The sequence below is a fragment of the Fukomys damarensis genome, unplaced genomic scaffold (assembly GCF_012274545.1).
Source record: "Fukomys damarensis isolate Sample0158 unplaced genomic scaffold, DMR_v1.0_HiC HiC_scaffold_33, whole genome shotgun sequence".
Taxonomy (NCBI): domain Eukaryota; kingdom Metazoa; phylum Chordata; class Mammalia; order Rodentia; family Bathyergidae; genus Fukomys; species Fukomys damarensis.
This window is the reverse complement of record NW_022900945.1, coordinates 41,013,488-41,037,786: the sequence shown is the minus strand read 5'-3', so window position 1 is coordinate 41,037,786 and position 24,299 is coordinate 41,013,488. Positions and strand designations below refer to the sequence as shown.

The window sequence follows — 24,299 nt, the reverse complement described above, 5'->3', positions numbered from 1 at the left end:
CAATGGATCTAGGCTGGAGAGGCCTGGGTCCATGTGTGCAGAGCGGGACTGAGAAAGATCTGGAGTGACATCCAACTGCCGGGGCAATGAGAAAAAGGGAGGAGAAATAGTCCTCAGAGCTGATTTCAGGTCTGAGGATTTAGGAGACTGAAGAACCCAGCGTGCACTAGTAAAAGGGGGCATCTCTGAGGTCCCAATCTCCACTTCCCACCCCTGGACATGGTGGATTTCAGGAGCTCTAGAGGCTTTTTATCAAACTCAACTCCATTTATTCACTACATCAAAAGGCACCCGGTGAGTCAAGAACAAGCTATTGGAGCCAGGGGAAATATTTACTTGGTAAGCCAGCAAATTTAAGAAGATGGAGCACTAGTATCCTGAATGTCTGGTTTAGCTTAGCCTAAGTTTCAAGCTCCCTCTGCCCGTAGACAAGGGGTCAAGACAAAGAGACTGGTGAAGAAAAGATCCATAACTGGAGACTCGTGAGTGTGCCTCTGGTAGTTTGGAATGGGATGCTGTGAAATCTGGTGTTTGGTAATCTGTTGGCCATGATGACCCTGTAAATCTTGAAAATATCTTAGTTACTTTTGTGTTGGTGTCTTCGCCTCTGAAGGGAGACGGAAGGATTGAGAAATTTCAAGGAGATCAAGCTTGCCCTACCAGTTATGCACCAATATCCCTCAAATGACAAGTACATCTACATGCAGACATGATCTGAGCCAACGGATAAGGTAGCAAAGGAGGACAGAGCATGAAGCAGAGATGCCATGCATTTTTACCCTGCTTTAGTCACCATTGGATATCTGAAGGCCCAAGTGAGGAGTGAGAGCTTCTACCAACAATGGTCCTCAAGTTCCTAAAAAAGTAACCTAGGCAACCATTATCATCATAACCCATGCCTCACAGGTGACGTCCACAGCAAGGCTGTAGGTGACTAGTCATATATTGATCAGCTGGGTGGCCCCCCAAATTAGTGATTTTTTAAAGTTGCCTAAAAGCAAGTGAAGCTAGAGGGTTTATTTAGGAGCTTCCCTCAATTACAGGCGTGGATTTCTCCTCTGAAAATTCAAGCCTCTCATGCTGTTCTGGTCCAGAAAAGTGGCTATCTGCCTCCAGATCTCCTTTCCCAGCCTCTTTTCTCTGCCTTAATGGGAAGGGCAAGCATGGGGAACTCAGCAGAGTCTGACCCGGGAACAGCATCAAACAAGTTCACCTCCTTCCTTAGCCTCCCATGAAGGCCAACTCCTCCTCCATCTACATTCAACTCCATTACTTGTCCAGATCTGCTTCTCCTTGGCCTCTCCACTAGCAAATACGTACCATGATTCCCCCCGATATATTTGAAAATATCCCCCCTCCCATGTCTCACTCCTGACTCCACACCTCCAGGGGACTGAGACAGGAGAGAAGGTAAACAACACTCCCGAGAGGTACTTTTATTTATTTAAACACTTATAGCCATCCGCAGCTACATCTCACTCTATACAGCTGCCTTGGGAGACATTTGCCTTGGCTGTAGCAAGCTTTGGTTGCGAGTCCATCCCAGGTAACTACTCTTTAGTCTCTGTGGTCAATTCTGCCTCTCTGCAGCCATCTTAGGTCAAGCCCATGAAGAATCCTCCCCTACTCATGACTAAATAAAAAGTCTGGCCCTTCATATGTACAAGCCCATGTTTTTATTCCCCTATAAGAAGTTTCTCTTTAGTGAGTCAGTCCCTGTATTGTTCTCCCTTATGCTGCAGCGTAAGTCCTAATAAAGCCTCTTCTGGATGACTTCATTAAGAATAGCCATGTTTTTGCCTATTCATGATTTCCGTATGGAGAAGGCTGAGCTTGTATACTTAAGAGCATGTGATACCAAAGACCACAGGCACCAAAAGTGGCCAGCAGTTGGGGCTTGTAACACTGAGGGAACCCGGCAGCCGGAGAATGATGACAGAAAGTAACAGGGAGCCTCCTTCTTTGGTAACTGGAAGAGTTCCCAAAGGCTTGTTGGTACCTTCTGGCTTTGGTTGTCAGGAGAATGGTAGAGAGCTACTAACAATAAGAGTCATGTTTGTTGGCATTCTGAACTCAGGGTTGTTAACACTAAAAATAGCTACACTTTGCCTATTCATGATTTCTATCCAAATTGAGCAAAAGAACCCTCAGCTTATTGGTGACAGGACCACCCATGACTTCCATAGGGCCACATGTACAGATACTGCCCTCTTGATAGCACCTGTCTCAGGTGTCTCCTTCTTCCTTCTTAAAACACTCTCCCGCCTGGTCTCCTGGAGTTCACTGGCACCCCCCACCCAATCCCTCAGTCATGTGCTCCTGATTTTCCGGTCTCACATGTGTGGCCTTAGACTCAGGCCAAGCTCACTTCTCTTCGTGTGCACACACTCCCTGGTGGTCTGATCTAGCCTTTGGCCTCTGGTTATAATTTGTGTATATAACAACTGCCAAGCCCCTGTCATTGTCTACATTGTGAACTTTTCTCATATTCCTGAAGAGTCTTTTACGTCATGGCCTGGGATGGTTGTGCCACAAGCATCCTACTCCGTGGAGCTCCCAATTTAAGTTTGCTCCTGCTTTTCTAACATAACAAAGCCATCTCTGTGGAACTAAAAGTCTTCGTTCTTCTTCATCTTCCAGACCTTCTTCTCACTGTCACCACAACCCACTTATGGTTAAGCCCAAAACCTGAGCTGTCTGGAAGTTTTCTTCCCCCCCTCACAACCCTCTAGTCCGTCCACAGTGCAAGTGTCCATTTCCACTGTATCATGTCTCCATCTTCACTGACTTCCCGCTCTCTAGACCCTGATATACTTTGCCATTACTGCAGCAACTTTTTATAGGTCCCGCTGGGGCAACTCCCTCCATCTTCACTATAATGCATTGTCCCCGGAACAGAGAGACTTGTCTAAAATGTAGGTCACACCATGCCACTCCTCTGCTTAAATCTCAATATTCTCCAACTGCCAACTCCTGGCAGGACCATGCGCTCTAGTCTGCTTATCTCATGTCAGCTCTGCCCCTAGTCATTGTACATTGGCCACCCTGGCTTCCTTCTCAGTCATGAGACCTTTGCACTGCTGCTCTCCTTTCCTGGCTCCCTTCCCATCCCTCTGTCTCAGCTCGTATTTCCCTCAGAGTTGTCTTCTCCAAATTCATGAATCCAGGTCACCTTCTCACCCCTATGCTCTTGTCCATATCCCCCATTTAATGTTACTTAGCAGAGCTCTGATTTTCTTTATATGGATTAGTTTCCTCTACCTCTGGAGCATAAACTCCAGAGAGAGAGAGAGAGAGAGAGAGAGAGAGAGAGAGAGAGAGAGAGAGGAGAGAGTCTTTAATCTCTGTTGTTGAGTCCCCTGCCTTACTCAGAGAACTAACTTGCCCTCCTATGCCCAGCCCTCCTATGCCAAGATAATGGATGGGGCTCCCCTTCAGCTCCCAGGATGCCACAAGACAAGGCCCAGAATCCACCTGACATTGAGGGTATGCCTTGCCTGGTTCAGCCCACAAGTAAGAGGCACAGCAAGACCCTGCTCTGTGGTCTGGTTCCATGAGCCTGAGACATTTGTTATGGCTTGTGTCTAGATGTCCCCGCAAAGCTCCACTTGGGTGGGGCTTTTCAAAAGTGGCTGGATCTAGGGTATGATGCTGGGATTAAGTGTGTGGCACTGGTATTAAGGGTGTCTGATTACTAAATTAGCCCACTGATTGGTTTGTCATAGTTCTGGGTTTGTATAGTGGGAATGTTCACCTTGGGTATGGATGGCACCACCTAAAGGGAGGGTAGCCTGGAAGGGATAAAAGCAGGCTGCTGCTGCTGTTGCTTCTCTACACATGTGTTTAGAAGTTCTACTGTTTTAAATAATGCTGCAAAAAGCATCTGGGTCCTCAAGGAAGTTCAGGGATGGAGATATCCCCCCATAGTGACCTGAAGATAGAGGGACTTGTGTAACAGATGTCTGGAAGCAAAGAGCCATGCTCTCCACAGCTCTTGGCAGTGGAGAGGCTTCAGAGGAACCAGAGCATATGTGAAGATGTGGGTCACAGTAGGTATTTCCAGTGGGTATCCCTGGTGGGGAAAGGGAGATAGAGACCGGGCGGGGGAGACTAGCCAAAGCACAAATACTCAAGAATTATAAGTTGCCCTCCAAGCTGAGTGTAAAGTACAAGGGGTAGGAGGCAGAGAAAGATAAGGCTGATCAAGGGCAGCAGATCATGAAGGACTTCATTTGTCATGATGGGGAGTCAGATTTCATCCTGAGAGCAATGGGAATCAGTGATGGGTTTTAGGCAGAGGAGTAGATGATCAAATTTCCAGTCAAGGAAGAATCCACAACAAAGAAGTAAAAGCAGCAAATAAATATACAAAAAAATGTTCAACATCACTGGTCATCCAAGAGACACAGATGAAAACAACATTGAGATTCTACCTCACCCCAGGAAGAATGGCTGCTATCAAGAAATCATCCAAAAACAAATGTTGGCAGGGTTGTGGGGAGAAAGGAACCCTTCTTCATTGTTGGTGGGAGTGCAGACTGGTGCAACCACTGTTGAAATCAATATGGAGATACCTCAAAGAACTAGGATTGGCAGTTCCATTTGACCCAGCTATCCCTCTGCTGGATGTCTTTCAAAAAAAGTTAAAAGAATCATACCACAGCAATATATGCACATCCATGTTTATAGCAGCAGAGTTTGTAATAGATAAAACTTGCAATGCCTAGTTGCCCATCAATTGAAGACTGGATAAAGAAGATGTGGTTTTTCTATAAAATGAAATACTACTCAGCCATAAAGAATGAAAGAATGGATGCATATTGAGGCTATACTCTTAAGTGAAATAAATAAGACACACACGTGTAAATACTGAGTAGTTCCTCTTGTGTGAAAAACTAAAAATGTAAATAAGATCCAATTTGTATAACTAATAATGTGAAATAGGAAGAAAAGGGCTAAAGGTTTAGGGCAAGTGGGAAGGGGAGGGGAGAGGAAATAACAGAAAATAAAAAATATTAGAAAAGGAAGAATTGAAACAAAAATCTTTGTAAATAGGGGAGGATGGAGGGGGTGAAGGGAAAGCAAGGGTATGGGTATGGGGGAAAAATGAGAATCAAGATCTGTCATGTAAAGGTACAAGATCCCAATGATGAATGTAACGGTACTGTATACCTAAAATGTACCAATAAACTCAATAAAAAGAAAAAGAAGCTACAATCAAGAGGGAGACAGGAGCAGAGGCAGGGGGACGAGTGAAGTGACTATTGCACAAACAGGCAGGGAATTTAATAGGAAAGACGCCTAAAGAAAGCAGAGTGTTAGAGGAGGGTGGCTCTGTATACCACCTTCCTGAGGAGGTAGGACTGTCTGGAGGGTGATGAATCAGGTATGCAGACTTTGGGATGGCTCCAGCCCCCACTAGAACATACAGTTGGGCACTGGTGCCTTCAGTGAGATGGGAACATTGGAGGAGGATTTGAGTTGTTTTGAGGTTCTGAGGTACCTGTGACCCTCCAGGTGTGTCCCAGCACCCACCACAGTACCTGGCAGGCAGTGGGGCTTGGATTCCACAAGAAGCTGAGGAATGAATGAGATCCCCCAGCCTTTGTAACCTCCCAATTTCAGGGAGCTACTCCCTAAGTCCCAGTTCTTTCTCCTCCTCTGGAAGTCCCAGCTCCTTACGCCTCAGCAGGATTGCTTTGACACATGCAGTTTTCCTTGGACAGAAGCATCAATTACCAAATCCTCAGGAGTAAGTGGCCTGGCTTTTCAATCCTTTCTGACATTTGTCTTCCCTGAGGAGACTTCACTGCAGCAGACCTCCCCAGTGCCTGGCGCCAAAGAAGCTACAAAGGGCTTTTATCTGAGGAAGTCCACCCGCTCCTAGGCACCCCTAAGGGGCACTGCAGAGTGCAAGCTGTCAAGGACAGCTTCACTACACATGGGCAGTTTATCTGCCCAAAGATGTCACGTGGATCCCAGCAGCGGCTTGAGCCCTGTCTCTGCCATACTCACATTAACCTGGGGAAAGGCCTGTGGAAAATACAAAGCCTGGCCTGAGCTGGGTAGAAACGAAGTCTTGGCTAGACACCCAAGCCAGGAGTAGGACTATGTCCTCGATAAGGATAGGGCTGAGACTTGTGAGCAGGGGCTGCAAGAAGATTGTAGCCAAAATCATCAGCAAACATACGTGTGATCTCCAGTTATGTGAACTATTTTGCCAGTAGCCATTGCCTTGTTTATATTTATGTAGCCCATAAAATTATGAATGCTGTTTTAAACAGATGCCTTACATGAAAAAGATAAAGTCTTACATTAGATCTTAGGGTGAATTATAAAGGACTCAAATCCTTAGCAGGGTTGCACTTCTGTGTTCAACACATATTCTCAGACATTAAAAGGAAGCTTTGATGTTTCAGTTATTTCCTTAGGTCCATAGAAACACTGGGGCAGTAGCATCTGAAGTTCTCGGTACAGAGTCATGTCCTCGACTCCTCTTTCAGCTTCACTGGAATGTAAAACATTTGTTAGGTATATTTTGCACTTAAAGTTATAATAAGTGGGCTGCTTTCACTATTACTGATAAAACTTTTACATTTTACATTTTCAAAAATTAAAGATAAAGGTAAGAATGATGTCCTTCTGCAATTAAACATTTCAAATTCTTTGGATGTAGTATTTTTAAAAAACAAAGGAAGGCCAAGAGGCCCAGGGATCAAGACAGCCATGGAGGTCAGGAGGGCCTATTCCCAGAGGATCATAAATCAGTGTTGGCACAAGAGGCACCTGACCCTTGGAGCCTAGAATTTGGCTGCATAATGGACTTTCCCAGGGGCCCACACCAGCCCAGGTTGGGGAGGCCCCTCACTAGGCTCCAATCCCTGAACTCCAGGCCACCAGGGCAGTGTCGGCTGCGGGGAGGAGGGGCAGACCTCCTGGACTTGTCCCTCAGAAGCCAAAGATGGCAGTGCAGGTTGCAATCAGCAGTCCTGGACTCTATGGCGTTCTCGTCACAGATCCAAACCCCAGCAGGGCCTGATCTTCGGCCTCATGTGGGTCAGTTCCTACACTGATGTTTCCCTTCTGACCCCTGCCCTCCTGCTTTTCTCCTCTGATTTCTGTTTATACCTAGCCTCCCTCACTGTGCTATGAGTTCCCAGAAGACAGAGTGTGGCCTGCTTAGGTTGCCAAGGGAGGTGTTTAAATAAAACAGTACAGTGACAGGGTAGGTTCTTGAAAATGAATAGAAGGAAACCTCAACTTCCCATCTTTGCTGAAGCCAGCCAGGTATTCACTAGGGCTCTGGGAGAGAGGAGTGGGGTGGAGGACAAAAGAGAGATTGGAAGAGCATGGACAGGAATGAGTGGGTGAGAGGGCTCCTTGCTGGATGAAAGGGAACAGAAGAAAGGAGAGAACAAGTTGAACCCTGCTGAAGGGAAATCTCAGCCTTCCAAGGATGGCCATGGTAGTCGCATGCCTCCATCTCCCGTTTCTCTGACAGGTCTATGTCCTACTCACATATACCACCTGCGTACACATGATCACATGTCCATAGGTGCAGCACCCATGTACACACAGAACATGTGCCAGTCCACAGCTTCCCCCATCCCCGGAGTCTGCCTCCGGCTGACCTGTCCCCTCCCTGGTCACAGAACCCAGACTCTACACCACAGATGCCCCTTCTTTCTGCTCCCAGCCTCAATGCCTGATAATGACCAGGGGCCCCAGAGATGGTACCCAAGAGACAGAGGGCTGAGAATGGTCACACCTAAGGTCAGAGGCCAGCCAAGAGGAATCTGGAAAGCAAGGGTCTCTGGCTAAGCTCAAGGAATCAGTTAGAACAGGTACTTCCTGTCCAGTTCAGTGTAGGGTGGGTGGTGGCTCGGGAAGCTTCTCCACCTACCAGAGTCCAAAGAGCACAGGTGTGGCTGTCTCTCGAGCCTCATCACCACAGGCACTGCCTGCTCACCCAGGGCCACCTACTTGCCAGCAGGGCTTTCTTAAGGCAGCAAACAGAAAGCCACTGCCTTTCCACCACCAGCACCTGACCACTGGATCAAACTTGAGCCCCCTCGGGGATTCAGCTACCAGGCCACATTGGCATCCAGGTAAGCACCTATCGGATCAGGGCCTGGCCCTGCTGCAGGGGATCCCAGGGTGAGTGGTGGTGACGCAGTGGCTTCCCAGCCCAGGGCCTCTCCAGTGTAACCCCAGGGAGGTTCTTCTCCGCTTCTGGTTGGTGGGCTAGGAAGCTGAGCAAGGGGCTCCAGACGACGTGGCTCTGGGATAGTTGCTCCAGTGTCTGTGATACAGATACCCCTTCCCGCTTCAAGCTCCTAGCTTTGGGAGACAAATGGGAGAACAGGGCTACCACAGCTTCCCACACTCCAAGGGGGTAGGTGGGCCAAAATCAGCTTTCCTTCCTGGGGTCTTTGGCAGCAGGTCTTTCCCCTTAGACCCACAAGGATCCACAGAGACTACCCTAGTGGCCGGAAATTGGGGTCGGGGAGGGGTGGGGGGGACACGGCTCTTCCGCGTCTAGAATCAGGAAGTGAGTGTCACACTCACACTGGGATGGGGGTGAGGGGTGGGAACAGGCTTCCAAGACTCCTCCTTGGAGAGGAAAGGGGTCCTCTCAAACAAGGAAACGGGTCCAGCCTCCTGCTCTGTAAAATACCATAATGTTTACTGGAGATTCATTTCCCCAATCACTGAGTCTTATCAGATCCTCTGTAAGTATATTCATAACAGTCCTAATAAATGGGTGTGGGTGCTGTCTTACACTTTGCCCAGAATATTCCAGAGTCCTATACATCAGGTGCACCATGGAAAGGTATGGAGACCCACAAACCAACACCAGTTCATGATGCACACATTCCTCACTCAGATAACACATACCCCTGACTCAGCTGCATGACTAACACCCACTCCACCCCCCACCCCCCCACACACCACATTTCATTCCATTCCATTTCAATAGACAAATGCTCTAGACCCACTCAATGCCAGCCTGCTGCCCAAGGATAGGGGTACATTTATATATAATTAAAACACAGTGTGTGCAGGCAGACAGATATGGGTTCATTCTCTATTAAGTGATCACTGGTGCCTTTTGGCTGGAACCTCCATCTTCCACTAATTGGCCAAAATGATGAACCCAAAAGAAAATAGGAGGGGAACCTGATGTATGTTCTCTAGGCCTTTTAGGAAACATGGGATTAGCTGGGTGTGGTGGCGTATGCCTATAATCCCAGCGGTCAGGAGGCTGAGGCAGGAGGATCACTGTGAGTTTGAGACCAGCCTGGGCTACATAGTGAGTTTCAGGTCAGTCTCACTACATAGTGAGACCCTGTCTAAAAAAACAAACAAACAAAAAAAAAAACCCCAACAACAACAAAAAGAAAACATGGGATTGTTTCTTTGGCCACACACATGTGAATCTAAAAAAATGGGCAATATTGTTAGACATCAGGGGAATGCCACACAAATGTTACTGTGGTAAAACTGGAGGAGTCTACAGTGTTACCCAGCATGCAGTTGGCATTGTTGTAAACAAGCAGTTTAAAGGCAATGGGGAAAGACTGAGAGCCAAGACCTGTCATGTAAAGGTACAAGATCCCAATGATGAGTGTAACTGTACTGTATACCTAAAAAGTACCAATAAACTCAATGAAAAACAAAAGATACTTGCCAAGAGGATTGTACAAACACTGAAAGCATTGAGATAGCTTCCTGAAATGTGTCAAGGAAGATGATTAGAAAAAAGACGGAAGCCAAAGAGAAAGGTACCTGGGTTTAACTGAAGCCAGCCTGCCCTTCCCAGAGAAGCATGCTCTGTGAGAACCCATGAAAGGAGCCTGTGTTGTTGGAGCCCATCCCCTATGAATTCATGGCATAAGCTGGGGGTGTATCTCTGCCATTCAGTGCCTAATTAGTGCTAATCTTTCTAGGCCCTACTTAAAAAAAAAAATCCTGTATTTTAAGGATGGTTTGCTTAATTGAATAGGTATGTGGTGAGTTTACCTCAGAGAAACAAATATTTGGAGCAGATTCTCATTGTACCTAGTCAATGGTGTCAGGTCTTTACTCAGTGTTTTCTTGCTGAAAGATGTGACGTATTGTGAAGGTGTGTACCCAAATGGCAAATATTTATGTGAGCTTGAAGACCCTCTAAATCACCACAGGGAAAAGATTTATCAAAATGGTAGTCAGTACACAGAATTCCAGTTAAATGAATTAAACCAAAAAAAAAAAAACCAAAAAAAAAAAGAAAAACAATAATCACTGTGACTTCAGGCATATTGCCCTCTTTGAGTGTCAGAGGCCTAGACATCTAATAAGTGAGGATAATAACAGTACTCACCTCATGAAATTTGTTTTGATGATTAAAATAATTGAAGAAGGTAAAAGCCATAGAATAGTGTTTTGTACAAATGGGAGATGGTACAGACTGGACAGATTGCGTGCATGAGGGGCTTAAAAGTATCTCACAGTACTGGACATGGGGGCTGCTTGACTGCTGCTGTCAGAGAGGAATGCACAAGGCTCAGAGAGGCATTCAGAGGGCACTATGGGCAGGGTAGTGGCCAAGGAGAGCTTTACCAGGGAGGAGATTCATGAGCTGGATTTCAAAGGTTGAGGGAGAGAGAGTGTCTCTGGGAAAGAATATGGAGTCAGGGAAGGCGGAGAGAGAGAGACAGGGAGATTTTCAGACACTTGGGGAAATTCAAATCACCAACAAGCTCTATAGAGGCTTCATTCACCCGCAAGTGAATGCACACCTCCTCCTGGGATTTTCCCCAGCTCAGGGCTAGCATCAGCTTCCCTCCTGCTTGCAAAATTGAAGTAGGGCTGGAGAAGGCCTGCTCAGGCAGGACAGGATACTGAGCCTTCTGTCTTCCCTACAGAAGTGGCACAGCTCATTCATCTGGCATCTTTCACAGCCAGGCCCATGGGTAGGATATGGTCACAGATCCAAATAATGGGAGCCCCATGGTCTGCTCTGGGGTCCAGCTGAGCTGTGGCCTTCCAGGACTTTCCATCCCTAGCTCAGGGCCTCTAGGTACAAATAAGATGAAGACTCTCTGGAGGAGGTCCCTGCCTGTAGATGGCTCCAGAAAGGGTCCCTGGAACCAGGGCCTTTGAGTCTGGTCCCAAAGGCACCAGGTGGAAGCAATAGCAGCTTTCTGTCTGTTGTGCCTGGTGCTCATCTTCCTATCTCTGATGGCTGTCTCTGGTTCTCTTGGGGTTTTAGGGAGCTGCACTCAGCGTCAACATGTCCCGGCCCAGCAGCAGAGCCATTTACTGTAAGCTTACCCAACCCTCTTCTCCTCTGCTCACTCAACTCTTGGCTAAGATGAACTCCCAGCCTGCTCCCCAATCTTCTGTCCTCTCCCTCCTCACACTGACCACTCCTACAGTCCTCTAAGCATCTTCTCACCCGTCTGGCACTTCCTGTCCCTGTTTTTTTACCCCACAGTGCACCGGAAAGAATATTCCCAGAGGCTGACCTCAGAGCCCACCCTTCTGCAGCACAGGGTGGAGGTGAGTAACCTTTGGGCCCCAGGTGGTTTCTGACTAAAGCTAAGAGTTCCTGTGTGTACACTACTCTGCCAAAACACAGATGCCTCAGGCATGGCCCTGCTATGGAAGCCAACAGCCTCACCTGGCCAACTTTGGTGAACTTGGTTCCAAATAGCCTGAAACCTAACTGAGTACCTATTATAGGAAGTGAGGAGGAGGGATGGTTGAGGCTTGGCAGAACAGGTTCAAAGAAAGTCGAGGTGGTAGATACATGGTTCCCAGATCTGAAGGGGTAGCAGCGGAAGGGTAGGCCAGGAGGCACCTAGAATCACTCCACCCAACCCCACTTGTTTCCTGACCCACCACTTGGCACACCCATCTCTACAGAGCACAGGTCAGTGGAGGTTGGGCTCCTCATCCGGCTGGGGAGATGCCAGGAGTGTTTGGCTTCTTTTTGAAGTTGCATCTGTGAGCTGGCTTCACTGAAGCCCAGCAGGAAAGAGGAGACATCATCAGGATAACAATGGTGTCAGGATGCCCTGAGCTGCTGGCAGTGTGAAAGTAAGGAGAGAACTGGCCCAGGCCAGGATAGAGGATCCAATGGCAGAATGCAGACTGCATCTCCCCAGAACAGGAAACCAGGATGGGAAGAGGGCAGCTCATGTGGCTGGGAAAAAGAAAGATTCTTAGAGAATGGTGGATTAGGGCAAAAACCCACCAAAGGATTTGAGTTGAGACAGATCACTGTGATCTCTGAGGAAGAATTAGAAGATCTTCTAATTCTTCTGATCTTCTGGAGAAACCTAAGGAAGTGGATTGCCAGAAGTGATTTCTAGGTGTGGGGGGAGACTGGAATACTGGGTCAGTGAGGAGGAAAACCAGGCTGAGGGGGTCAGCTTCCAAAGGAAGCAAAGAAAGCCAGGGACAGATCTGAGAGTTCCATACCCACGTAGGAGTTCAAACACCCGCTTTTAGGAGCTGCAAGTATGGAGACCCCATCCTTAGCCCAACTCTTTCTACACTGGCCCTCACTCTGCCCTTGAAGGGTGCTCCACTGGGAGCCCGGGACCTCCCCATAAGGGGACCAAGGACACGCGTTCCTTCTCTGCCATTTTTTCCCCCTGGCTTTCCACACTTGACGCTCCTCCAAAGCTTCTCCCTCTCTGGCCTCTTCTACCTTTAGCACCTGATGACATGTAAGCTGGGGACACAGAGAATCCAAGAGCCAAAGGACGTCCTGCAGAAGCTGCAGGAGTTGGATGCACAAGGCCGGGTGTGGAGCCAAGACCTGATCCTGCAGGTCAGAGATGGCTGGCTCCAGCTGCTGGACATTGAGACCAAGGTCAGCCCTCCCATGAAACCCAGTGGTGGGCCATATGCAACCCAGGCTCCTCTACTCCGCTCCTCCATGACCAAAACAACAGCACCCCTCCGGATATACCACACACACCCAGGCCAAGAAAAGAACAGGGGATAAGGGCTGGAGATGGGCACAAGAGTCAGGGTAGATGGCACCCCATCCAAGGACACCAGAGGACCAAGGCAACCACATCAAGAGCTCCCAGAGCCTAAGCCTGGCTCTCAGTGGCCTCACAGTTAATCTTTCTGCTTGACACAGGAGGAGCTGGACTCTTACCGCCTGGATAACATTAAGGCCATGGATGTGGCTCTCAACACCTGTTCCTACAACTCTGTCTTGTCCATCACTGTGCAGGAGTCTGGCCTGCCCGGCACCAGCACTCTGCTCTTCCAGTGCCAGGAGGTGGGGGTGAGTGGCCAGGGTTAGGGTTTGATGACCACCACCATACACATACGTACACGCCCATGTACATGTACATGTACACACATGCACACAACCTGCCTGACTGCTGTTTCCTCTAGGCACAGGGAATGAGGACCAGCCTGCAGAAGGCCCTGGAGGAGGAGTTGGAGCAAAGGTAGGCAGCCTTTGCCCAGCCACATGTGAAGCCTCATAGCACAGGCCTCAGGGAGTCAGACCCTAGCCTCCACTAGGGGAACCTAGGAGCCTCAAGCACAGTCGATCAGGCCTAGGACTGAGGAAAACCCAGGGCAGAGATTGGGCATGGGGAAGGAACTGGACCCACAAGGCACTGAAGACTATGCCTGGAGACTCCTTAGGTCCCTGGAACCCAAGAGGACCTGGAGACCAGGCAGATGAGGCAGAGAGGAGTCTGAAAAGATCCAGATGTAGAGCAGGTAGCAGGGGAAAGGGTTATCTGTCCCAAGAACCTCTTCAAAGACCTCCTTCACCCTGTCCTCAGGAGACCTCGATTTGGGAGCCTTTACTCAGGCCAGGAAAAATGGAAGGGACCCTCTCTGGAAAGGTCACTGCCTATGGAGCAGACACCCCCTTCAGAGCGGGGATCCCCTCCAGAACAGCCCCACCGAATGACTCCGGAGCACAGTAAGTTTGGGATTTGTGGGCAGGAGGAGAAAAAAGTTTAGATCAAAAGTCAACGCAGCTCTAGGCCCATGGTCCCCTTATATTACAGGCTTCCCACCATCCCCGAAGCCTCTGCCACACTACCCTAGTGCCCAAGAACCAAGTGCCTTCGCTCTGTCTCCTCCAAGGCGGTCACCATCCCCTGAGCACCCCGGAAGGGATGAGGTAACTACAGAGGTTCTCAGGCTTGCTGAGGCTTTCTGAACGTGGAGTAAAGGAAGACAGGAACCCTCTCATTCCTCCAAGAAGACTAGAGCCCCAGAGTGGCCAGGGAAAGCTTGGGCTGAGGAGGGACGGGCCAGCTTGTTCAGACCCAAGGCTGGGTCTGAAGTGGGGGTCTGTGGTAGGTAGAGGGCAGAGGCGGGGTCAGGAGTTCCAGGGTGACCCTAACTGCCCACTCAAGGCCATGGGTTTTGGGGCACAGGAGGTGCTGAACCATGTTCTAAAGGACATCGAGCTGTTCACAGGAAGGCTGCAGGAGGTTCAGGGAAAGGCCAGCCATAAGAAGAAGAAGAAACTTGGAAAAAAGAAGAACAAGACTCAAGGGGGTGAGTGCTAAGGGCCATGAGAGAGAGGTGGGCTGTCTTGGGATGATCTGTGACCCTGCCCTCACCTCTTCTCTCACAGGGATAACACGGGAACAGTACATTGACTGCTTTCAGAAGATCAAGTACAGCCTTAACCTCCTGGTCTGTGTCTCCCTGCAAGTCCCTAGTCATCTTTCCCCAACAGCCCCCTGCTTCTCTGACCTTCCCAAGGCTTCCCCTTATCTAGCTTCTCCTCCTCCTGCTATTTTTGGAGAGGGCCAGTTTCCCAGCCAAGGCACAAAAGAATTGTAGGGTGCTGGGGTCCTGGTGAAGATGTCGTAGGGTAAAAGGTGGTGACAGACATTGCCTTATGTTTTCAGGGGAAGCTGGCCCTCAGGCTTCAGGAGACAAGTGCCCCTGAGTTCGTGCATATTCTCTTCCAAACACTGAACTTTGTAAGTAAGGGATGGACGGAGTGTGGAAAGGGGCAGGCAGAGGTCAAGAAAGAGCATGGGAAAGATCAGAGGTTGGGAAAGGGGTCAGAGGGAAGAGGGGAGCTGTGGGGTCTTCCCCTTGCTTAACCCATCACACCTTCCCTCTTGTCCTCTAAGACACCAACCCTGTGGTGCACAGTACCCACTAACAGAGTCCATGGGCTGGGGCCAGAGCCAAGGACTCCGGTGCTCTAAGGGAGACACGCTGGTAGCATTGTAGCAGAGTTGGGGACTCTGGATCCCTTCTTACCCTATCTGGCCCAGTCTTCCTAATGCCTTCCGTTCCCCCACCCCAGATCCTAACCCAGTGCCCTGAAGATGGTCTTGTGGCTCAAGTGATCTCACCTCTCCTCACCCCCAAAGCTGTCGACCTGCTGCAGTCCTGTCTAAGCCCATTTGAGAGTAACCTCTGGAAGGGGCTGGGCAGAGCCTGGACCACCAGCCTGTAAGTGAAAACAAGGCCTGAACTGAACCAGGGGTGAGGAACGTGGGGGCCAGAGCAAGGCTTGAGGCGTGTCCAGGCACTATGTTATAACTAGTCAGAAATTTTTCAAAACAATTTGGGAGACTATACTCAACTTTTCATTTGGGATCAGTTTAAAACAAAACAAAATAAAAATACCTCAATTCTACCCACAACTGAACGAAGGAATTATCTTTAGACAAAAAAATACTTCCCGAGAAAGGAGAGACGTAAAACTTCTGCTAAAATAGTTCTTAATTTTTTCAAGGATAAAGTGAAAACCCAGCTCAGAACTTAAGATTTACTGGCTTAAGAGGTTCAGCAAATGTAATATCAAAGCACGGCAGCCAGCTAACTGTTAGCAAGACCCCAAACCCCAGAGCTGGTGTAACTGACGTGGGCCACTGGCCAGGAAGATAACAGATGAGAGCTCCAGTGAGCGGGGATGAGACTGGCTTGGATTCGCTGACCATGGGATGAGCAGAACCAGCACAGAGGCTGCGGGCCAGGCCTCTGGATGAGAGGACTACCCGGCTGTGTGGTAGCACAGTGAGGATGGAAGTGACAGCTGGGGCCACAGTGTGAGCAGAGTGGCACTCCAGTGGCCACCCCAGAAATTGCTTAAGCGAATATAGTTGTACCTTCCATGAGGGAAAAGGGCAGGGCCTCAGGAAACTGTCACATAGAGGTGGCAAATGGAAAAAGGATCAAGAAGCAAAGGGTACCTGACATGGTTAGTAAATGCCTGTAATCTCAGTGCTCTGCGAGGCTGAGGCAGGAGGATTGCAAGTTTGAGCTAAGTCTGGGTGATTTAGTGACCCCATATGAAAAAAAAAAAGAGCAAAGGGCAAAGGGATGAAAACAAAGACAGCAGAGGGTTTTAGAAAGACAGAGTCAACAGAGAAATAAGCCAGCTTTTCTAGCGAGTCTTTTGCCTAATGATTAGTTCTTTTCAATTCAGTCCATTTAAAGGAGTTTTCATCTACTTTGTTTAAAGACATGACTTAGTTCGATATACAATCTATTTTTATTGTGGTAGAATATACATAAAATTTACCATCTTAGTCATTTTAAGTATATAATTCGGTAGTGTGAAGATCACTAGCAAAGTTGTAGAACCAACATCAGTATCTGTTTCCAGAACTTTTTCATCATCCCAAACAAAAAATTTGCGCTCATTAAACAATAATCCTCATTCACCCTCTCCCCAGCCCCTGGTTACCACTTTCCTGTTGTCTCCATAAATTTGGCTATTTTAGATACTTTGTATAAGTGGAATCAGACGTTGTTTCTCCTTTTCTGACTGACTCATGTCGCTCAGCATGTCATCAAGTTCATCCATGTTGTCGCATGTCTCAGAATTTCCTTCCTTGTCATGGCTGAATAAGATTCTATTGTATGCTTATCCCTTCGTCAATGGACGCTTGAATTGTTTATATCCCACATAACCTCTTTTTAATGTGCTGTCTTGATCTAATCACTAAATGAAATAATTGATCAACCCTAGAGTGGACCAGCCCACCTCACAGCAGTGGTCAGTTGCTCAGAACACTATGTTAGCCGGTCTCCAGGCCACCGGCTCCTGCAGTTTTGCTGGGATCACCTTATCTTTGGGGACAGCCATGGCAAGTGCCTTGCACTGGCACGGGAGGGAAACAGAGGCTCTGTGGTGGACTCAAATAAAAAAGCCTCAAATATTTATTCAGCCACTTTAACACTGAGTAATCACGTCAAATATATCATTTTGTGTTCCAAAATTCAGCCTTCCTTCAAGAGTTTGAGACCTTAGGAAAACATATATATGAGACAGGATCCCATTAAGTTGCTGAGGTGCCCAGGCTGGACCCAAACTTGCAATCCTGACCCAAAGTTATAAGTAACACTAAATGCCGTGGTAATGGAGAAGGACAGAGAATATACAAGGCCACCAGACTCAACAATCAGGAGATTATCATGGGCTTGCTTAATAAAGAAAAGGGCAGGGGTAGAAATCAGGCTGCAGGAAAAATGACAGAAGCAAAGGCAAGGAAGCGTAGGCAGGGTATATAAGCACATTCACGGGACGTTTGGTAAGGAGAAGGCCTTACAGTGACAGATTAGAAGGAAACATAACCGAGTCGAGGGAAGGTCGGAGCATGTTTCTAAGGTGAAGAGAAGGCATCAGTGAAGAAGGCTGAGAAGAGGGAACATTTTCTTTGTTCCCTCGGAATAAACATTTATTGCTGCTGCCTGTGTACCTGCCTCAGTACTAGGGAGACAGTCCTGAAGGAGTGCAGTCACTTCTCAGAGTAAGATGGACAGGTAGGAAACGTGTGCAATAAAGCCTGAGAGCAACGGTGAGCCAGTGATTTACCAAGTTCAGAGGAACACTGACCTCTGCATGAGTGAGTCAGGGAGCAGGAGTTCCTCGAGGAGGTGGCTGGAGGGAGAACTATCCAAGCATTACAAGCCTGCAGGCCACAAGTGGCAGAGCCCTTCCCAGGCCTTGCGGGTGGGCAAGGAGGAGGGTGAGAGGCAAGTACCAGCCCCATTCTACGGCCAACCAGAGCATCCTGCGGTGATGTTTCTCATACGGAACAGTCCCATACTGGAGCTGGAAAGAAAGAGATCAGATGCTGGAACACTGCCAACAGGGTAGACAAAATATACTGCCTCAGACCCCAAGGGGTCTTCCAGCCCTAACACTCTGGGTTCTACTCCTAGTTAGTTAATTCTAACCCCCCAATCTGGGTAACGAAGTGGCCACTGTGTTCCCAGGAAGGTAATGTATCTGTGCTTTGTGGACCGAGGTGAAGTAGGATCACAGACGCCTGCACCAGGGGGTTCGTTCATGCTAAACTGCTCCCATGTGGGTGTTCTTCAGCCTTTCATCTGTGAGCATGGACCGTGTTCCTATTAGCTAGAAGATCCCTGAGGCACAAAGTAGTACGAACTCAGCTTTGTTCTCCCCTTAGGGTTGACTGGACAGGCAATGAGCCCCCACCCTACCAACCCACATTCTCTGATGGCTGGCAGCCTACAGACCCCTTTTCCCAGGTAAGAGACGCTTGGCACAGAGCCCCACTCAAAGCCCCGGTCTCTGACTAGTTTCTGCCTTCCCAGTCCAAACCATTGTTACATGACAACTAAGTGGTGGGCGGTTGTGAGTACCTGTGTCTGTTTCTGTGAGAGCAATAGGAAAGGGACAGGAGGCAGCTGCCTGGGAGTAGGGATGTACTCTGATAGCCTATTCCCTCTCACCAGGCTGAGGGCCTCTTGTTCTCACTCCCTCTCTGTTCTGTCCCTTACAGGCACCCATAGGATATGAGGACTCTACTTCCCTGCGGTATGCCCTGAGCCTAGCAAAGACTGTGCAGTCATAGGGAGGGAGGGAGGGAGGGAGAGGGCCTAGCCTCTGGACCTCTGGAGATGTACATCTCAGAAACTCTGCGATCTCTTTTAGCCAGATATACAGACATGTGCAAAGCACCCCTCCCCTATATTGTGTGATCCGTTTTGTACCTTCCTAGGCTCCAATCCCTTCTTTTCATGGTACTGCTCACACATGCCTCTGATTTCCCAGTGCTCCAACAGGAAACATTCAAACCAGAGCTCAGACATAGAAAGTTCCACTGCTGGAAATGTCCACAGAGCCCTCCTATCTGCAAACCTCCACCCCAAACACCAAACACTGCTGCCCCTACCCTGTAAGGAAACCAAACAGTCACCACTAGATGGCAGTCAGGGGACATCTGGGGCTCCTGGGCTGGGGCTGGGCTGTTTCTGAGGCACGTTCTCCGGCCTTCCTGTCTGTTTCTCCCTGAAGACCTTCTAGATTAAATAGCACCCCGCACTTTTCTGAGGACGAAATATATAGCCATGGCCTTCGGCCTGAGGACCCCAACCACCAGCCCTCCAGCCCCAAACCAGTCAAGCCAACTCTGAAAATGCAAGTCCTATATGAGTTTGAAGCAAGGAACCCACAGGAACTGACTGTGGTCCAGGGAGAGGTGCTGGAGGTGAGGTCTGGCCTTGAGGCTAGAAAAGGAGGCAGTGGTTGGTGGGAGCTGCCTGGAGTGGAGAGTGTGAACATGCCGGGGGGGAGGGGATGTGGCCAAAAGAGGGAGAAGGAAAATGAGAAAAGCCCAAGGACAGGGGCTTTCTGTGGGGGAGGGAAGGCTGGTCAGACAAGCTGGGGGTGACTGACACGTTGACTCGTGGCAGGTTCTGGACCAGAGCAAGCGGTGGTGGCTGGTGAAGAATGAGGCGGGACAGAGTGGCTACATTCCCAGCAACATCCTGGAGCCCCTGCAGTTGGGGGCCCCTGGGAGCCAGGGCCAGTCATTCCATCGGGTACTACACAGCCTGGGCTGTCCAGAAGCCATAAATCATGGGTCAGAGATGAGGGTGGGGAGGATTTAAAGACAAGTGGAGGAGACAGCCTTGGCTTGATTTAATCGGTATTATTGTATGTTTACTGGGTGCCAAGTTTGTCTTATGGCCAGAGCAGAGAAAAAGACAAGGTCACTACTAGACCAGAGAATCATGGAGTAAGATAAGTGATTTGAGGGGTCCCCAGAAAATGGACCTTAATATTGGGAGCTGTGTGCACCTGTGAGATGAGATGGCCTCTGACTCCCCCACCCCACTCCCATTCTAGGCGCCAATGCTTCGACTTAGCTCAAGGCCTGAGGAGGTCACAGCCTGGCTGCAGGCAGAGAACTTCTCCACTGTGTGAGTGCCCAGCCCCATGGGGTGTTAATGGAGAGCCTTGTAAAGGGCTCAGATTGTAGTCACTAAAACCTAAAGATCCAGAACGTGCAACCCAGCCTCCAATGGCCATGACAACCCCATCCAAGGCTGTCTCTGCTGATTAAAAGGAGAGAAAGGGAGGGGTGCCTAAACCTTGACTGGGTCATCCGTTGGGGAGTCCCTGCATTGTGAAGGAAACAAGGATCAGAGTAGTGAACTTGGGAAAAATCTTGGCTGCTATATCAGTCACCCCTTCCTACCAGAACATTCTCTTCCAGAGTACTTTCTCCAATCATGGAGTCCTGGAATAACCAAAACAATTAGCTTATTTCTGACCTTTCAGATACCCTATTCCATGAATATTCCTGTAACCCCAACTTCCAAGCCTCAAAAGCTCCTTCTCTATCCAAATACCTGAGCCCAGCATTTTCCCATTCACCACTGGTGATTTCTGCTATTTTTTGTTCAAAGCACCGTGAAGACCCTTGGGTCCATGATGGGAAGCCAACTCCTTCGCATGAGACCTGGGGAGCTGCAGATGCTGTGTCCCCAGGAGGCCCCACGGATTATGGCCCGGCTGGAGGCTGTCAGAAGGACACTAGGGGTGAGAACATCCTGGGGTCTTGACTACCCCTGGGAGGGTCTGGTCCTACCCGAGTGGGAGTACGAGTGCTAGGCGACAAGCCGGAAGGCCAAGCCCTGGGTGGAACTGAGTGCAGCAGGTACTGGGCACAAGATAGTCCTCCAGGGTTTGTCTTCTTACATTCAGGTGTGTCTTGAGACTCCAACTGGACTGGTGGCATGCTGTCTGGGACTCCCACGACTGGCACCAGGCCATCTGAATTCTTTTCCTCCATTAGATAAGCCCTTAGACACTTGCTCAGAGACCTACAAGACCAAGGAACTCGCCTTTCAAGAAGGAGTATTTGACACACTTTAGAATCCTGAGAACTCCTTTTCCAGCTCCCCATTTCTCAGCAAACCACACAGCCCAGCTCACTCAGCAAGAGGATGAACAGGTCCAGGTGCTGTAGCCAATGGTACCTTCCCTGCTATGTTGGGAGCACGTCCCAATCACTACCTATTTATTTTCCCTCTTTCCTAAGCCTATGTCTGGGCTAGTCCCTCTCCTTCCCAATAAAAGTATCTTCAAGCCTGTCATACGCCTCCCTTGTAGCTTCTTCTAGGCCTGATGGGAGTCAAAGGCAGAGGAGGAGAAAGGACAGGGACTTTGGGCATGAAACAGGGCAATGCTACATCCACCAGCAGGACAGACTGAATGGGAGGGAATTCACACTGCAACCTGGAGCTGGGACTCAGCATTTGAGAACTATGGCCGAGCTCTCCTTAGTATAAATAAACTCCACAACAGGACTCTGTTCAGCATCTCTAAGCTTCCATGTCCACATCTCCTGGTATAATTCAACCACTCAGCCCAGCTGAGGACACAGCACTTCATAGCAGAGAAGAGTGCTGGGCTGACAGCTGTAGGTTGTGGTCATCATGCTGATGATCGAGAGAAGCACTAATAACCAAGTCAGGTGCTGTAGGCTCCACTTGGTAACTTCCTCTTGCAATGCGACTTTTGTCCCCTACTGTACAATGTGAGCCAAGCTTCATTTCCCTCTGCAGTTTGCCCCTTCAGTGGCACAGCATAAGGAACATTGGACTGGGAGGCAAAAGTCCCCCACTGAGCTGTGTGAACTCTAGCAAGTTATTCCACTCTGTGGATCCCCATTCTCTCTAACGTTAAGGGTTCAAGTTGTCTGTGTGGCTTCTAATCACTTTTAGTGTAAGTAGCCTACTTTAATCTCAAAATTGTCATACAATGAACTTCTGTCTTCCCTAATATGAGCCATTCTTTTATTGACTTTACCTACGTTTAAAACTTTATGGTTTCAGAAGTTTCTTGAGGATTTTTTTTGAGGATTCTTATGATGTTTCTTTAAGTCCCTCTTAGTTGAATTTGTTCTGTGACCCCACCATTGGCTGAAGCCCAGAGTGCCCTATTTTTTAGACTGCCTATATCCTTCCTTCAACTTCTAGCCTCAGAAAATCATCTCTTGTAGCTGGTAATACAAAATAGGAAAGCAAAAGTTTCCCCCACAAAATATTTTTAAAAGGTGACATTCTTAAGAGTCTGATTTAAGAGTAAATTTAATTAGAAAAGCTATTTCTTAGAATGGAGGGAGCACCACGTGAGACAGCATTACAGAGACTAGCGATGTGGATAATAAAAAAATTTACTAAGACCAAAGTAAAGATAAAGGTGAGAATTTATTTAGATAAGAGTACATTTTCCGGAAGAATAGCTGGGAGGAACAAAGGGAAGTCTGTGCAGGAGAGGATCAGCCTTGTTTGTAAAGGAAAAGTGTGGGCCAGAAGGAAGGAGTAGCTTGGACCCAAGGACATGGGAAGGAATTTAGGGAGGATGAACTAAGTTGCAGATTTCTAGAAAAGATTTTCTGAGAACAGTATGTGACTCTTATGTGGGGCCTACAGGAGGCCAAATGACCTCTTTCTGGTTACTTAGCTCTCCAGAGGGAGGAGATTTTAACCCATTGTTCCCGGGGCCTCTAAAAGTTGAAGAAACCCTAAAGCTAGGGAAATGCTCTAGGACTAGGAAAATAAGTGTTTTAGCTCAGCTTTCCTGGGTGTCACAGAAAAGACTGAGGTGAAGTAAGCAGCTATCCAGATAGCTAAGTGCAGTGGAACTCACACAAGGGAGGTATTAGACAGATCTTGTTCTGAACCCCAGATTACCTGTGGGAACTCCAGATCATCCAGACCGGTTTCTATAAATGGGCATAACACCTACTTTACAAAATTGTGTGAAGCTTAAATTGGAATAAATTAGTGAACATGTATACAACATGCAGACTATTGCCTGGCATGTCACAAGCTCTCAGTAAAGTGTTAGTCTTCTACCTCAAGGTAATTTGCATTATCTTCAGAGGAGAATCCCAGGAGTTATAAATTTGTCTGACCGTATGTGATTGCTCTTTCCCCCTTTCTTCTCTTAGCAAAATATCCTTTAAAAAGTCTTAATTTTGCTTTTACTGAAGTAATGGCCAAATGTGATCTTCCACACCTTGGCCAGAGAAGTAGTAACCTCAGAGATTAGTGATCATGCTGTGGAGGCCAGGCAGGGACCCTCAGAGCCACTCTGGACTCTCCCTCTCCTGCAGTCAGCTCACAGATCCTCTCCCTCCCCCTCTCCCGTTGTTGATATTATTATAAATATGGGCCTTTTATTCTCCTAAGCCCAGCATCATTTCAGAAGCTCTTCCAAGGACTGTAGGGGTTTTGTGGCATTTAGGATGTCCACTTGATTGGTTTTCTGAGCCACCCGGGGGATTGGTGGAACACACTTCCGCGTGTGTCTGGGTGGTCTGTGGAGGCATGCTTGGGCTGTTTGCTCCCCCACCTCTTTCTCTCTGGCACTCTTCCCCTGCTCTGGTTCCCAGACACCACCGTGCCCTTCTGCCATGACATTTCTACCTCAAAGCCAGCTGACCTTGGACTGAACCCCCTTAAAATGTGAGCCAAATTAAACCTCTCCTCCTTTAAATTGTAGGTGTTGGATATTGTGTCCAGCAATGGTAAAATTACATGCTAAAATTGGCCCATCCTTCCTTAATGGGCTTTGCTCAAATGCCCACCACCCCTCCTTTAAAGCCTCCTCAGAACCACCCTGACCTGACCAGAAGAGACACTTCTCTCTGAAGCACTTTAGGTGAGAGTTTTATGGGCTTCAGTAATCTATGAGTTTCTCATCATGTAGGCCTCCCTTCCCTACCCCTTGCCAACACTGTAGTCAAAGATGGAGATTCCCTGCTGGTCAGATTCGAGCCAGCCTCTCAGGGACTGCAACAGTCACCCACTCTACAGCAGCTTTGGAAATGGAACGAATCTCACTCTCCCTGGTTAAAGTCCCTACTGCCTGGGTGTTGGTGCACTTCCCGACCAGCCCGGCACTCCACTCACTCAACCTCCATGTAGTCTCAAACACTGGCTTCGTCGGGGCTAGGCCTAAGTAGCCAAAAATCGCGCTTGCGCCGGATGCAGCGGTCGCGCAGAGGGAGGGGCGAGGGGGG

At 48.6% G+C, this 24,299-nt stretch overlaps 1 protein-coding gene and 1 long non-coding RNA gene across 2 annotated transcripts; one reads left to right on the top strand and one right to left on the bottom strand.

Annotated features, from left to right (window-relative positions):
- Window positions 1-6,240: 6,240 nt before the first annotated feature.
- On the bottom strand, window positions 6,241-24,272 carry LOC104849521. The gene is made up of 3 exons (XR_776775.2): window positions 24,190-24,272; window positions 17,846-18,064; window positions 6,241-6,508 (listed from the first exon to the last, which is right to left on the bottom strand). It is a non-coding gene; the product is annotated as an uncharacterized LOC104849521 (long non-coding RNA).
- On the top strand, window positions 8,035-21,354 carry Eps8l3 (EPS8 like 3). The gene is made up of 19 exons (XM_010606001.1): window positions 8,035-8,108; window positions 11,255-11,306; window positions 11,480-11,544; window positions 12,707-12,865; window positions 13,142-13,291; window positions 13,405-13,460; window positions 13,806-13,948; window positions 14,037-14,152; window positions 14,412-14,535; window positions 14,615-14,676; window positions 14,895-14,969; window positions 15,305-15,453; window positions 18,426-18,507; window positions 18,762-18,796; window positions 19,277-19,469; window positions 19,675-19,803; window positions 20,111-20,184; window positions 20,674-20,806; window positions 21,063-21,354. Exons 2-19 carry the CDS (start codon window positions 11,276-11,278, stop codon window positions 21,072-21,074), a joined length of 1,788 nt encoding a protein of 595 aa, XP_010604303.1. The 5' UTR covers window positions 8,035-8,108; window positions 11,255-11,275; the 3' UTR covers window positions 21,075-21,354.
- Window positions 24,273-24,299: the final 27 nt, after the last annotated feature.